The following is a 17,297-nucleotide window of genomic DNA, read 5'->3' as shown; positions in this document are numbered from 1 at the left end:
TAACCAAACTCCTAACCCAAACACACTCCTAACCCCAACAAACCCCTAATCCTAATCACAACCCTAACCATAAACCTAACCACAACCTAAACCCTGACACACCCCTAACCAAACCGTAAACATAATCCAGGCTCTAACCCCAACTCTAGCCCCAACCCTAACCCCAACCCTAATGGGAAAATGGATATGAACACTTTTTTATTTTACTATTTTTCCCTAACTAATGCAGTGATAAAGGGGGATTTGATTTACTATTTATAGCGTTTTTTTATGTTTGGCAGCTGTCACACACTAAAAGACGCTTTTTATTGCAAAAAATAGTTTTTGTGTCACCACATTTTGAGAGCTATAATTTTTCCATATTTCGGTCCACAGAGTCAAGTGAGGTCTTGTTTTTTGCGGGACAAGTTGACGTTTTTATTGGTACAATTGTCGGGCACATGACTTTTTTGATCGCTTTTTATTCCGATTTTTGTTAGGCAGAATGAACAAAAACCAGCAATTCATGAGTTTCTTTTTGGGGGGGGGGCGTTTATACCTTTCCGCACTTGGTAAAATTGATAACGCAATTTTATTTTTTGGGTTAGTACGATTACAATGATATCTCATTTATATCTTTTATGTTTTGGCGCATTTATACAATAAAAACTTTTTTTATATAAAAAAATATTTTTTCAGCGGTACCATACTTATTTATATCTGTCTTTTTGATCACGTGTTATTCCACTTTATGTTTGGTGGTATGATGATAAAGCATGTTTTTTGCCCTTTTTTTTTTACGATGTTCACAGAAGAGGTTAACTAGTGGGACAATTTTATAGGTTGGGTTGTTACGGACACTAGCATACTAAATATGTGTACTTTTATTGTTTTTTATTTACATAAAAAAAGTATTTATTGGAACAATATTTTTATTTTTTTTTCTTTATTTAGGAATTTAAAAAAAATATATTTTTACACAGTGTGATTTTTTTTCTTACTTTCTTACATTGTCCCAGGGTGGGACATCACTATATATTGACAGATCGCTGATCTGACACTTTGCACAGCACTGTGTCAGATCAGCGATCTGAGAAGCAGTGCTGGAGGCTTGCCACCTCCCTGCAGGACCTGGAAGGACCCCGTGGCCATCTTGGATCTGGGGCCTGCAGGGAGGAGAACGGAGGAGACACTTGGAACAACGTGATCACATTGCGTTGTTCCGAGGGTAACATAGTAACATAGTTAGTAAGGCCGAAAAAAGACATTTGTCCATCCAGTTCAGCCTATATTCCATCATAATAAATCCCCAGATCTACGTCCTTCTACAGAACCCAATAATTGTATGATACAATATTGTTCTGCTCCAGGAAGACATCCAGGCCTCTCTTGAACCCCTCGACTGAGTTCGCCATCACCACCTCCTCAGGTAAGCAATTCCAGATTCTCACTGTCCTAACAGTAAAGAATCCTCTTCTATGTTGGTGGAAAAACCTTCTCTCCTCCAGACGCAAAGAATGCCCCCTTGTGCCCGTCACCTTCCTTGGTATAAACAGATCCTCAGCGAGATATTTGTATTGTCCCCTTATATACTTATACATGGTTATTAGATCGCCCCTCAGTCGTCTTTTTTCTAGACTAAATAATCCTAATTTCGCTAATTTATCTGGGTATTGTAGTTCTCCCATCCCCTTTATTAATTTTGTTGCCCTCCTTTGTACTCTCTAGTTCCATTATATCCTTCCTGAGCACCGGTGCCCAAAACTGGACACAATACTCCATGTGCGGTCTAACTAGGGATTTGTACAGAGGCAGTATAATGCTCTCATCATGTGTATCCAGACCTCTTTTAATGCACCCCATGATCCTGTTTGCCTTGGCAGCTGCTGCCTGGCACTGGCTGCTCCAGGTAAGTTTATCATTAACTAGGATCCCCAAGTCCTTCTCCCTGTCAGATTTACCCAGTGGTTTCCCATTCAGTGTGCAATGGTGATATTGATTCCTTCTTCCCATGTGTATAACCTTACATTTATCATTGTTAAACCTCATCTGCCACCTTTCAGCCCAAGTTTCCAACTTATCCAGATCCATCTGTAGCAGAATACTATCTTCTCTTGTATTAACTGCTTTACATAGTTTTGTATCATCTGCAAATATCGATATTTTACTGTGTAAACCTTCTACCAGATCATTAATGAATATGTTGAAGAGAACAGGTCCCAATACTGACCCCTGCGGTACCCCACTGGTCACAGCAACCCAGTTAGAGACTATACCATTTATAACCACCCTTTGCTTTCTATCACTAAGCCAGTTACTAACCCATTTACACACATTTTCCCCCAGACCAAGCATTCTCATTTTGTGTACCAACCTCTTGTGCGGCACGGTATCAAACGCTTTGGAAAAATCGAGATATACCACGTCCAATGACTCACCGTGGTCCAGCCTATAGCTGGACCACGGTGCTATAGGCTCCCTGCATGATGCTTCCCTATGCCCCAGAACGCTGCGATCAAGCTTGATCGCAGTGTTCTGGGGTTAATGTTCCGGGAGTGGTCCATGACTGCTCCTGGCACATAGTGCCAGATGTCAGCTGTGATAATCAACTGACACCAGGCCACGATCGGCCGCGCTCCCCCCGTAAGAGCGGCCAATCGCATATGACATACTATCCCATCGATGGTCATACGTGTTATGAAGGCAATCTAGTAACACAGTGTGCCAGCAGTCAGAGCACATGCAGTGATCTGACAATAACCCAAAAACAATAGAACGAGCTCTGAGACGTGGAATCTCTGTAGACCGCAATACCTGAACCTATCCTAAACACAACTAAAGGCAGCTGTGGATTGCGCCTGACACTACCCATGCAACTCGGCACAGCCTGAGGAACTGACTAGCCTGAAGATAGAAATACAAGCCTGACTTGCCTCAGAGAAATACCCCAAAGGAAAAGGCAGCCCCCCACATATAATGACTGTTAGCAAGATGAAAAGACAAAACGTAGGGATGAAATAGATTCAGCAAAGTGAAGCCCGATATTCTAGATAGAGCGAGGATAGCAAAGAGAACTTTGCAGTCTACAAAAAACCCTAAAGCAAAAAACCACGCAAAGGGGGCAAAAAGACCCACCGTGCCGAACTAACGGCACGGCAGTACACCCTTTGCGTCTCAGAGCTTCCAGCAAAACGAATAGACAAGCTGGACAGAAAAAATAGCAACAAAAGCAAAGAAGCACTTATCTAAGCAGAGCAGCAGGCCACAGGAAAGATCCAGAAGCTCAGATCCAACACTGGAACATTGACAAGGAGCAAGGAAGACAGAATCAGGTGGGGTTAAATAACAAAGCAGCCAACGAGCTCACCAGAACACCTGAGGGAGGAAGCTCAGAAGCTGCAGTACCACTTGTGACCACAGGAGTGAATTCAGCCACAGAATTCACAACACATACGGGCCCGGGTCACCTCGGCGGGATAGTACATCTAATGTCAGAAAGTGGTTAAGCCAGGCAGTGAAAGACCAGCTAGGGTTTATCTCTTCTTTTTATGTTCTTTATCCTGCACCTATCTTCTGTTTCTTTTTAGGAAGAAGGTGGCATATTTTCTAACAGAACATACCTAATTCTTTATTTTGCATTTCATGGTTTGTCTTAATCACTCTGAGATCACTTTTTATTTCAGCGCACTTTCCTTTCTGTAGGTAATTTGCACTCTTCTCTGACCTCAGGTTCTTTAGGAGTAATGTGAAGTGCTCATTGGCCTTCCAGGCAGCATAGGTTTGAGTTGCCATCATCCTATTCTGTGGTTAGGTCTATCTCAGCTCATGCAGGAATCACTAGGCACTCTGGGATCAGGATCTCTAGTATGTACAGAAATCGTCAGAGTCAGTTGCAGATTTCAGTGTGTTACCTATTTTCCGGAGAGACTTTCTACACTATAATAACAGGAGGTCTGCAGTTTTTTAGTCAGCAAGTCAGCAGAATGTTGGTGAGTGGTGACTTTAATGCACTATGCACCTCAGCGTTTGGAAATCCTTCTCTTACATGGTCTGCCACTTCCTTGCTGAATTGTTATGGCTCATCAATGCATCCAATTTTGAATGATACCACCAATCACATGAAAGAAATTGCACAAGTTCAATGAATTTTTTAGAACAATTTATTCTTTCACAAATGTTTGTCAAGGCAGACTATGTGGCCTGAGTTTATACACCAATGTTAATGGGACTAAATGTAAAACTTAAGTGCAAAAAATAAAAAATAATCTATTTTTCAGTCACTTTTTTCTTATTTATCATAATTTTTTTCAAATTGTCTTGATGCATTTCCATGTTTTACTTCATTTGAAATCAAGAGTGAATATTACATGTGTATTTTTTTGTACTTGTCCAATATATTAGCAAGGGACTTCTTAGAAATGCACTAAAATAAAACAGATTCATACCAAGTATCCAATCCATTTGACATATCATACAGTATTTGCAATAATAACTGATTCTGAATCTCAAGAAAGACAGTTACTGAAATCTATGCAGACTACAATTGTGTAGCATAAGCCCCCCACTGAGTTAATATCAGTCAATCAAAAAGGGCAGTTATGATCTACATCTTTACATCATAACCCTTCACCACTCCTCTTCTTAAAACAAAACTTAATGTGTGGGGCTGCATCATCTTTTTTGGTTTGTATTATTTATCTTATGACTTTATTTGAGAAATGCTACAGTGGAATGCACTGTTGCTTTGCAGCGCTGGGGTCCCCGGGTTCAAATCCCACCAAGACAACATCTGCAAAAAGTTTGTATGTTCTCCCTATGATTGTGTGGATTTCCTACCACAAGTCAAATAGTTACTTGAAAAGGAATTTAGATTTTGAGCACCAATAGGAACAGTGATGACAATGTCTACACAGTTCTGTATAATATGATGGTGCCATGAAAGTATTATAAATAAAAAACATTTTCATAAGATGCATAGCACTGTTGTAATGTCTTGAAATAGCTGTTACATATTTATACATATTTCAATATATTTTCTGCTGATTTACTGTGATGCATTATTATTTGTGCTTTTCAATGATTGAATAGAAATATAGCTTGTGCACATTTTCTAAGTTTACAAAGTGTACACACACACATGGTTTCCTTCCACTGCAGTCTACTCCAGGAACGGTGAAGCACACTGTTTCGCCCTACCTTGTCAGAGTCCAGCTCATCACCACAGTCCTGAACAGTGAGTCTCTCTATCTGCTCAGTGGCTACGCATTCTATTTCTTCGACTACTGATGCCCTGGATCTACTGCTTGGGACCCCCACTAGTCCCACAAATGTAGTCCTGTTACTTTATAGGTTAACCATTATTATTATCTATTTATATAGGACCATTAATTTAATGGTGCTGTACATGAGACGGGGTTACATCAAGATACAAATATCACTTACAGTAAACAAACTTACAATGACAGACTGGTACAGAGTGAAGAGGACCTTGCCCTTGCAGGCTTACATTCTACAGGATTATGGGGAAGGAGACAGTAGGTCGGGGGTTGCAGTAGCTCCGATGGTGTTGAGGTGGCCACGGTTTCGTTACAGGTTGTAAGATTTTTTGAAGAGATGGGTTTTCAGGTTCCATCTTAAGGATCCAAATGTGGTAGATAACCAGATGTGTAAAGGCCCCTTCACATTAAGCGACGCTGCAGCGATACCGACAACGATCCGGATCACTGCAGCATCGCTGTTTGGTCGCTGGAGAGCTGTCACACAGACAGCTCTCCAGCGACCAACAATGCCGGTAACCAGGGTAAACATCGGGTAACTAAGCGCAGGGCCGCGCTTAGTAACCCGATGTTTACCCTGGTTACCATCCTAAAAGTAAAAAAAAACAAACACTAGATACTTACCTACAGCCGTCTGTCCTCCAGCGCTGTGCTCTGCACTCCTCCTGTACTGGCTGTGAGCACAGCGGCCGGAAAGTAGAGCGGTGACGTCACCGCTCTGCTTTCCGGCTGACCGACGCTCACAGCCAGTACAGGAGGAGTGCAGAGCACAGCGCCGGGGACAGACAGCGGTAGGTAAGTATCTAGTGTTTGTTTGTTTTTTACTTTTAGGATGGTAACCAGGGTAAACATCGGGTTACTAAGCGCGGCCCTGCGCTTAGTTACACGATGTTTACCCTGGTTACCAGTGAAGACATCGCTGGATCGGTGTCACACACGCCGATCCAGCGATGTCAGCAGGAGTCCAGCGACGAAATAAAGTTCTGGACTTTATTCAGCGACCAACGATCTCCCAGCAGGGGCCTGATCGTTGGTCGCTGTCACACATAACGATTTCATTAACGATATCGTTGCTACGTCACAAAAAGCAACAATATCGTTAACAATATCGTTATGTGTGAAGGTACCTTTAGGGCACAGAATTCCAGAGGATGGGGGATATTCGGGAGAAATCTTGGAGTTGAGGAGCGAATAAGCGTGTAGGAGAGAAGGCAGTCTTAGGAGGACCAGAGATTACGTGAGGGAAGATATTGAGAGATTAGGCCAGAAATAAACGGAGGAGAAAGGTTAGTATTTTAAACTGGATACGCTCGGAAATTGGGAGCCAGTGAAGCGATTTGCAAAGAGGAAAAGTAGGAGAGTAGCGAGGAGAGAGATTAATTAGATGGGCAGCAGAGTTAAGGAAGAACTGGAGGGGTGCAAGAGTGTTAGAAGGTAGGCCACAGAGGAGGATTTTGCAGTAGTAGAGGTGGGAGAAGATTAGGGCATGCACAAGCATTTTGATAGAGTGAGGATTGAGGAAAGAATGAATTCTGGAAATATTTTTGAGCTGGAGGTGGTGAGAGCTCACATATGTGGTTTGAAGGACAGGCCAGAGTCAAGGGTTACTGCAAGGCAGCGGATTTCCGGGGACAGGGGAAAGTGTGATTTCATTTATTGTGATAGATAGATCTGGTAGGGAAGGTGTGCGAGATGGAGGAAAGATAACTAGTAGTGATGACGAGCGAATATATTCGTTACTCGAGATTTTTTGAGCATGCTCGGGGGTCCTCCGAGTATTTTTTAGTGCTCGGAGTTTTAGGTTTTAGTGCCGCAGCTGAATGATTTACATCTTTTAGCCAGCATAAGTACATGTGGGGGTTGCCTGGTTGCTAGGGAATCCCCACATGTACTTATGCTGGCTAACAGATGTAAATCATTCAGCTGCGGCACTAAAAACTAAAACTCAGAGCACTAAAAAATACTCGGATTACCCCTGAGCATGCTCGAGAAATCTCGAGTAACGAGTATATTCGCTCATCACTAATAACTAGGTTCAGATTTGTCCACGTTGAGCTTAAGGAAGTGAGAGGAGAAGAAGGAGGACATGACTGATTTACACTCTGGGATTCTGGACAGGTGACATCTGGGCCAGAGAGGTAGATCTGCATGTCATCAGCATATAGATGGTAGTGGAAGCCATAGGACTTTATGAGTTGTCCCAGGCCAAGGGTATAGATTGAGAAGAGAAGGGGTCCTAGGACAGAGCCTTGAGAAACAGAGAGAGGACGAGATGAGGAGGTATTGTTGTTGTAGCAAATACTAAATGTGAGGTTGGTAAGGTATGAGGAGATCCAGGATAGGGCAAGATCTTTGACATCAAAGAAAGAGAGGATCTGTAGTCGGAGGCAGCGGTCACCTGTGTCGAAGGCAGATTACAGGTCAAGAAGGAGGAGTATAGAGCATTGTCTGTTAGCTTTGGCTGTAAGTAAGTCATTAGCAAGTTTGGTCAGGGCAAACTCAGGGGAATGGTGGGGATGGAAGCCAGATTGTAGGTTGTCGAAGAGCGAGTTAGATGCAAAGTGCAAGGAAAGTTCAGCGTGGACACGATGCTCAAGGAGCTTCAAAGTAAATGGGAGCAAAGAGATAGGGCGATAGCTGGACATAGCGCTTAAGTCAAGGACTGGCTTTTGGAGGATTGGTGTGATTGTGGCATGTTTCAAAGCAGAGGGGAAGGTACCAGAAGTTAGTGATAGGTTGAAGAGGTGGGTTAAGGATGGGATAAGTGTAGTGGTGAGGTTGGGGAGGAGGTGGGATGGGATGGGGTCAAGCGCACAAGTGGTGAGGTGTGATTTGGAGAAAAGATGAGGAAGCTCTCCAGTGATTTTGGAAAGGGAAGTTATGGGGTTAAGGCATTGATCTGGTATACAAAGGGGTTGTGGTGCTCGGACAACAAAGCCTTGCCTTGTTTGGTGTATCTTATTTTTGAAATGCATATCAAAGTCCTTATAAGAGATTAGGGAAGTCGGAGGGGGCAGTGGTGGGTGGAGGAGAGAGTTAAAAGTGTTGAACAACTGTTTGGGGTTGTGGGTTAAGGAAGAAACAAGGGATATAAAGTAGGCTTGTTTAGCAGGGATGAGAGCTGATTTGAATGCGAGTGTTGTTTGTTTGAATGAGGTGAGGTCATCTTGCGAGTGCTTTTTCTTCCAATGCCGCTTTGCAATTCTGGATAGTTGCTGAAGATTTTAGTGACGTTATTGTGCCAGGGTTGTTTATTGGTTTCACTCTGCTATGCATGACAGGGATGACCGAGTCGATGGCTGTTACAAGCGTGTCATTGTAGAAACTAGTGGCAGTGTCTGTGTCGTGGAGTGAAGCTATGGAGGACAGTGGTAGAATAAAGTCAGAGAGTGTGTGAGTGTCTAGATGTGCAAGGTTTCTGGGGGGGTGGACATGAGTTGGTGGACATAAGTGACAGTTGAGGAGGACGGTGATGAGGACGTGAGTAGATGGTGGTCAGATATCGCAATACAATACAAAACACATGACACAGTATTTGCAAAAATACACAAGACATTATTCAAATTGCATAACAGTAATGCGATTGGTGTCTTCAAGGGTAGGAATGTGACAATCCAGTCCACACCCCTTACTAATGCACCATAGTTATTTACCTTCTCTATGCAGTACAAAAGCATAAAAAGTTATATCAGTTTGGCTAGCTACATACAATAACAAGGTAACGAAGAATCTATGAAATTTCACCATGCTTTAAAAATGGATCTAAGCTGCAAAAAGTAAAATAAATGTGTCTATAATGCTTATACAAACCTGATGCTTAAAGAAAATTACTATGTAGGTAGATTGTTGTTTCTTTTTTATCATTTACTCCATATTACGCTTTCTACATCCAGGTCATCAAATATCAACAGAGAGAACTAGTCAAATTGGTACTTTGCCGGGACTGTAAAAGGCACATGATCAAAGGGCAAGCATTAAAAGCTGCTGGAGATTTCCTTTTCAAACTTCTCTCTCTTTGCCAGACCAAGGACATCACACATTAAGACAGCTTGTTCATATTTAGACAAAGAAATTGTATTTTTAGAGCAAGATAGCATTATATATATATATATATATATATAACGATACATAGATATAGCGACGCTCTTAACCTTCTAAATGAAAAATTGATTTTGTTAAAGCTCAGATGCTGTTTGATTTCATGACATTGTCCTTATTCTTTCTTTTTGCTTAACTGACTGTGATCTTCTGCATTTGTACATCACCCATCTGTGAAATGATACATCTTAAATTGTTGTTATGTTGACAGATGCACATTTTCTCTTGAACACAAAGCCAGTAATTGTTTTTTAATATTTATTCTGCAGATCCTGGTGTGGGCCACAATGGATCTATATAGACAAGTGGCACTGGCATTACTTCCCATGCCTTCAAAATCTCACTATGTATTCAGTTTAAGGGACTTCTCACGTGTAATTCAGGTAATAAAAAATCAGGCAAATTAAAAATGTTGTATTGATTCATGTATCTCACTAATCACTCTTACCTGGTGTAAATGTTAAGAAATAAATATGTTCAGTTACTAGTTAAAATGAAAAAAAAAAATGAAAAAGGAACCAGTCCTCTATTTTTCTTTATAGATAATGGGAAAGTAATAAGGGACAGATAGAGCACATGATTAAACTAAACAGTTTCCTTTTGGTCTGTTACTATAGAGGAACATACTGTACATCAGAATGGAACCAAAAACAATAAACATAAATTGATATACATGTGTAAAAAAAAATCACCACCTAATCAGCCATGTTCAGTCATACCTAGACCGTGACCTTTCTCAAGCTGGAAACCTGAGCTCTAATCTCAAGGATTTTTGGATCAACAATTGGACCAGTGGCAAGAACTGGCCCAGTTTGATGTGAGCGCCCTATCACATATCGCCCCAGCATAATGTTAGGGAGGGTGTCCAGCATGGCAAGTGGATTTTTCACACCCAAGCAGAAAAAAACTAATATTTGTTAGAATGAATCAAGTATGGATAAGTGTATCACTGCACAACAAATTTTAGGGAAGTTTTTGTCTCCTGAGAAAATTGTATTGTATCTTATAGATTTTGATATGCTGAATACGAATATGTGCTCCAAAAGTCTATATCATGCAAGGTTTTTAAGAAACAACAGCTTATAGACTACATTATGATGTCTGAGATACTACATACATGTGTATCGATGTCAGTAGCAAAAGCAATTGTTCAAACGTGTTTTGCAGACGACTTTTGTTTATAATCCATGTCAGATGCTTCTTGAATAAGATTCCAGCAATAGTCAGCCAGCATTGACGTACTCCACTTTCCCCGGTACCTTTTCTCCATCAGTGCAATGTCTTGGTGAAATCATTCACCATGTTCATCGCTAACGGCACCAAGATTGGCTGGAAAAAAGTCCAGTGAGAATGTAGAAAATGCATTTTTACTGACATATTGCATTTCATCAAATTATATTCTGTGATCATGTTGTCCACGAGTTATTCAAAGTTCGGTGCCCTTCTGTTGCCGAGAAAGTTGAAGGTCACATCTTTAAAGGCTCTCCATGCCACTTGTTCAGCACCTTGCAAAAGACCATCAAAGCTACTGTCATTAATTATATCTCTGATCTGTGGGCCAATAAAAATACCTTCTTTAATCTTTGCATCACTTATTTTTGGAAATTTTTGTAGCAAGTAAGAAAAGGCTTACGATTCTTTGTTCATTGCTTTGACCGAGATCCAAGAAGTATTGTTCCTCCTTGCGGAGAGTGACATGATAAGCATGTCGAGGTGAGGAGACTTAAAGCCACAGTGCTCCTCTGGCAAATATGCAAATTGTCTCTTCAGAGAGGAAGAGGACTTGAACTCTAGTGCCACCTATTGGAAGTAGCAATCCAAACAGTCAATGTTGACCCTTTAACAAGCCTTATGTCACACACCCCAAACACAGTGTCTGCAAATTGAGATTCTGGTTTGGCTATTATCCTAAGTCATGTGACAAGGCTCGTTAAAGGGTCGACATTGACTGTTAGGATTGCTACTTCCAATAGGTGGCACTAGAGTTCTAGTCCTCTTCCTCTCAGAAGAGACAATTTGCATATTTTCCAGAGGAGCATTGCGGATTTAAGTCTCCTCACCTCGACATTCTTATCATGTCACTCTCCGCAAGGAGGAACAATACTTCTTGGATCCCAGTCAGATACCTCTCAATCAGCCAAGCCAGATCTCAACTTTGCACTGACGAGGGGCAGTACCCCGAAACACAGTGTCTGTAAATTGAGATTCTGGTTTGGCTATTATCCTAAGTCATGTGACAAGGCTTGCTAAAGGGTCGACATTAACTGTTAGGATTGCTACTTCCAATAGGTAGCACTAGAGTTCTAGTCCTCTTCCTCTCTGAAGAGACAATTTGCACATTGCTTCATTGCTTTGACAAAATTCTTCATAAGCCCAAGCTTAATATGCAAAGGAGGGAGAAACACCTTTCCTGGATCAACAAGAGGATTATGTTTAACATTCTTCTGTCCAGCAACCAGGTTTTCACAGAGTGGCCAGTCCTTTCTGAAATAGTGCATTTCTCATGCACGAATGTCCCACTCACAAATAAAACAACAATACTTGGCATATCTAAGCTACAGTCCAAGAAGAAGTGCAACAACTTTTAGATCACCACTAGTGTTGAGCGATACCTTCCGATATTGGAAAGTATCGGTATCGGATTGGATCAGCCGATATTCAAAAAATATCGGATATTGCCGATACCGATACCCGATCCCAATGCAAGTCAATGGGACCAAAATATCGGAATTAAAATAAACCCTTTCTTTCCTTGTAGGTTCATTCTACATGAAGGAAAACAACTAAGAATAATGTAGGATGTATTTGGTGAGGTGGCGGAGACATTAAAGGCATAGAGGTTTAGCCCAATCAAATAGAATAGCATGATTTTTTTTTTTTTTAAAGACGTTCGGAGTGACAAAGATATTGACTATGTAAATTTTTTTTTATTTTGTCCGATCTTGATGTTTCACTATTCCACGCCCTTCCCCTTCTTTTTTTTTACTTTTCCCACACTTTCATCTTCATCATCATCAGCATCTTTGACATCAACTTCTTCTTCACCTTATTAACCTTCTTCTTCATCTTCTACCTATTATTTTTTTGGATTGCATTCTTCATATTAATTTTATTCAACTATTATTATTCTTCCTATTCTACTTCTTCATCATATCCTCATTTGTGACAGGCATTGCCGTAGTTGTTATCTATAAAAGTTTGAAGATTACACCTTCCGTTCTGCCTGTCACAAAAGTTACATTTGTCCGCGTTCAGTTTGGCCTGCAGCATCAGGCTTTATCCAGGGGCACCACAAGGAGGAACGGACTCACCCCCATACACTGCTTAGTCTTCTTCTGCATATAATTTAGATAATATCTTTTGCTCTGATATTAAGTGTAATGCTTAATGTTCTTCTGCTCTTTGTTCTGCAGCCTTTTGTTCTTCTGCTTCTCGGTCTTCCATGTCGTCGTCTCAAGGGTCGTTGTCTCCAGGGTCGTCGTCTCCGCCGTCGTCGTCTCCGCCGTCGTCGTCGTCGTCATCTTAGGGGTGGTCTTCTGGGTCGTCGTCTTTAGGGTCTTGAACTTGGAAATGTAGCAGAAGGTACAAGAAGGCTGAGAAAATGCCGAGAACCAGCTGACGTTACTGGAACCTGGTTACTAAGCAGGAGGTACCCGTGCTAAAAAGCACTACCAACTACCGCCTGACGTTGGCGGAACTCAGATACCCAGAAGGAGGCACCTAAGCCAAAGGCCCTGCCCGGAACCAGCTAACTTTACTGGAACCAGGATGGGGAGCAGAAGGTACAAGAGCAAAAGACACTGCTGCGAACCAGCTGACGGTACTGGAACCCGGATGGGTAGCCGAAGGTCCATGAGCCAATAGAACTACCGAGGACCAGCTGACGTTACTGGAACCCGGTTACTAAGCAGGAGGTACCCGTGCTAAAAAGCACAACCAAGGACCACCTGACGTTGGTGGAACTCGGATACCCAGAAGGAGGCACCTAAGCCAAAGGCTCTGCCCGGAACCAGCTGACGGTACTGAAACCAGGATGGGGAGCAGAAGGCACAAGAGCAAAAGACACTGCCGAGAACCAGCTGACGGTACTGGAACCCGGATGCGTTGGCCAACTGTGCAAGAGCCAATGGCAAGACCGAGGACCAGCTGAAGGTGCTGGAACCCGGTTACTAAGCTGTAGGTGCCCGCGCTTAAAAGCACTACCAAGGACCGCCTGGCGTTGGCGGAACTCGGATACCCAGGAGGAGGCACCTAAGCCAAAGGCTCTGCCCGGAACCAGCTGACGGTGCTGGAACCAGGTGGTGGACCAGAAGGTCCACAGGAGAGGAGAGAACAGCTAGGCCGCGAGGCAGCCGCAGTTACTGAACCCCAACAGTCCTACAGGGGGAGCTTAGCCTACTGGCACTACAGAACCAGCCTTGACTGCCAATTCACGCAGCCCACATAGGAAGCTCCTAAACTGGAGGCACCCTGGAGTTGGCTAACCCGACCGCAACACGACGGGGCAAGCATAGGCGTCTCAGTGAGCTTGACACTACCCGGAAACAGCTGACGGTGCTGGGACCAGGCTGGGCACGAGGGAGTACCCGTGACAAAAACACTGCCGAGAACTAGCTGGCGGTGCTGGAACCCGGATGCGTTGCCCCAGTGTGCAAGAGCCAATGGCACGACCGAGGACCAGCTGACGGTGCTGGAACACGGTTACTAAACTGTAGGTGCCCGCGCTTAAAAGCACTACCAAGGACCGCCTGGCGTTGGCGGAACTCGGATACCCAGGAGGAGGCACCAAAGCCAAAGGCTCTGCCCGGAACCAGCTGACAGTACTGGAACCAGGATGTGGACCAGAAGGCCCACAGGAGAGAAGAGAACAGCTAGGTCGCGAGGCAGCCGCAGTTACCGAACCCCAACAGTCCTACAGGGGGAGCTTGGCCTACTGGCACTACAGAACCAGCCTTGACTACCAATTCACGCAGCCCACATAGGAAGCTCCTAAACTGGAGGCACCCTGGAGTTGGCTAACCCGACCGCAACATGACAGGGCAAGCACAGGCGTCTCAGTGAGCTTGACACTACCCGGAAACAGCTGACGGTGCTGGGACCAGGCTGGGCACGAGGGAGTACCCGTGACAAAAACACTGCCGAGAACTAGCTGGCGGTGCTGGAACCCGGATGCATTGCCCCAGTGTGCAAGAGCCAATGGCACGACCGAGGACCAGCTGACGGTGCTGGAACGCGGTTACTAAGCTGTAGGTGCCCGCGCTTAAAAGCACTACCAAGGACCGCCTGGCGTTGGCGGAACTCGGATAGCCAGGAGGAGGCACCAAAGCCAAAGGCTCTGCCCGGAACCAGCTGACGGTGCTGGAACCAGGATGTGGACCAGAGTGCCCACCGGAGAGGAGAGAACAGCTAGGCCGCGAGGCAGCCGCAGTTACCGAACACCAACAGTCCTACAGGGGGAGCTTGGCCTACTGGCACTACAGAACCAGCCTTGACTACCAATTCACGCAGCCCACATAGGAAGCTCCTAAACTGGAGGCACCCTGGAGTTGGCTAACCCGACCGCAACACGACGGGGCAAGCACAGGCGTCTCAGTGAGCTTGACACTACCCGGAAACAGCTGACGGTGCTGGGACCAGGCTGGGCACGAGGGAGTACCCGTGACAAAAACACTGTCGAGAACCAGCTGGCGGTGCTGGAACCCGGAAGCGTTGCCACAGTGTGCAAGAGCCAATGGCATGACCGAGGACCAGCTGACGGTGCTGGAACCCGGTTACTAAGCTGTAGGTGCCCGCGCTTAAAAGCACTACCAAGGACCGCCTGGCGTTGGCGGAACTCGGAAACCCAGGAGGAGGCACCTAAGCCAAAGGCTCGGCCCGGAACCAGCTGATGGTGCTGGAACCAGGTGGTGGACCAGAAGGTCCACAGGAGAGGAGAGAACAGCTAGGCCGCGAGGCAGCCGCAGTTACCGAACCCCAACAGTCCTACAGGGGGAGCTTGGCCTACTGGCACTACAGAACCAGCCTTGACTGCCAATTCACGCAGCCCACATAGGAAGCTCCTAAACTGGAGACACCCTGGAGTTGGCTAACCCGACCGCAACACGACGGGGCAAGCATAGGTGTCTCAGTGAGCTTGGCACTACCCGGAAACTGCTGACGGTGCTGGAACCAGGATGCGTTGCCTATTAAAGATTGTCTTCCTACAGCCCCAACTAGCGGAGTTGGAGCAAAGGGTAAGCAGGGGGAGCAGAGTGTAGGCCGAAGCCTAGTTGAACCAATTTCAAAGGAAACCTTTAACCCCCCCTCAGGTGTTACAAAGTACAAGAGCCACACCTTGTGCAGCATTAATGCTGCACAAGTCAAAGGTTGCTCTATGAATTTTGCAACTTCCACACACTGAATAAAACACGTACACTATTTAGCCCATTATACTGTCAAACAGTAGTGGAGGCGTGACTTGTCTTTTTAAGGAGACGCAGCACAGGTGTCCCAAATAACGCCTTGGTGCTGGGCGCAGATTCCTGAGCGTTTTTATTTGCTGCACAGGAGTCTGCGCTCTTGTGTTATCCCTTGGCGATGCCCTGTTAGCGCTGCCCGTCTTATGACCTCATTTCATGTTGGCCGGTGCGGTTAACGATGGCCATGAATCCAAGACCCACAGTGCCTTTTCATAAAGTCACACTGCGGTGCTGGGATTCGTGGCCTTGAGCAGTAAATATTTTCGCCGCTCACACACGTCCTTACACCTGCTTCAGACTGGGCGGCCTCTGCTGATCCCTTCTCGCATGCTGCGGCCATGAGGCCGCATAGTCTGAAGAAGGCGGAAGGAGATGAGTGACGACAGGTGAACATATGCACTGCTCGTGCCCATAAAGCACACCCTCGCTGTCAAAATAAATAAGACACCGAGGGGCGTTGTTTCGAGCAGGGCGGACGCACTGGCGCAGCCAGCTAACCAATGATGTCAAAAGACGGGCAGCGCTACCAAGGGTGGTGCTGCGTATCATTAGAAAGGAAAGTCACAACTCAGGGACAGTGGAATGGTCTCAATGAGACACATTTTGTACGTGTTGAGTTCCACTTGGGCAAGGAGAAAAAGTCAGCCACCATGTACAAATGCAGCATTACTGCTGTACAAGGTGGCTGTTATACATAGAAACACCTGGGGGTGGGTGGCAGGGTCCCTTTAACGCCTTCATGACCCAGCCTATTTTGACCTTAAAGACCTTGCCGTTTTTTGCAATTCTGACCAGTGTCCCTTCATGAGGTAATAACTCAGGAACGCTTCAATGGATCCTAGCGGTTCTGAGACTGTTTTTTCGTGACATATTGGGCTTCATGTTAGTGGTAAATTTAGGTCAATAAATTCTGTGTTTATTTGTGATAAAAACGGAAATTTGGCGAAAATTTTGAAAATTTCGCAATTTTCACATTTTGAATTTTTATTCTGTTAAACCAGAGAGTTATGTGACACAAAATAGTTAATAAATAACATTTCCCACACGTCTACTTTACATCAGCACAATTTTGGAAACAAAATTTTTTTTTGCTAGGAAGTTATAAGGGTTAAAATTTGACCAGCGATTTCTCATTTTTACAACGAAATTTACAAAACCATTTTTTTTAGGGACCACCTCACATTTGAAGTCAGTTTGAGGGGTCTATATGGCTGAAAATACCCAAAAGTGACACCATTCTAAAAACTGCACCTCTCAAGGTGCACAAAACCACATTCAAGAAGTTTATTAACCCTTCAGGTGCTTCACAGCAGCAGAAGCAACATGGAAGGAAAAAATGAACATTTAACTTTTTAGTCACAAAAATGATTTTTAAGCAACAATTTTTTTATTTTCCCAATGGTAAAAGGAGAAACTGAACCATGTACGTTGTTGTCCAATTTGTCCTGAGTACGCTGATACCTCATATGTGGGGGTAAACCACTGT

The 17,297-nt window shown here is 44.2% G+C and overlaps 1 protein-coding gene across 1 annotated transcript in view; it reads left to right on the top strand.

Moving 5' to 3' along the window:
• The window catches only part of LOC138674484 (dynein axonemal heavy chain 3-like), a 3,367,401-nt gene that overhangs the window by 2,361,898 nt on the left and 988,206 nt on the right, over positions 1–17,297 (top strand). Inside the window, 1 exon segment of the mRNA XM_069762320.1 lies at positions 9,623–9,736. Coding sequence (XP_069618421.1) covers positions 9,623–9,736 — 114 coding nt within the window.

The sequence above is a fragment of the Ranitomeya imitator genome, chromosome 4 (assembly GCF_032444005.1).
Source record: "Ranitomeya imitator isolate aRanImi1 chromosome 4, aRanImi1.pri, whole genome shotgun sequence".
In the NCBI taxonomy this organism is placed as follows: Eukaryota; Metazoa; Chordata; class Amphibia; order Anura; family Dendrobatidae; genus Ranitomeya; species Ranitomeya imitator.
This window is presented reverse-complemented; position numbering and strand designations above follow the sequence as displayed.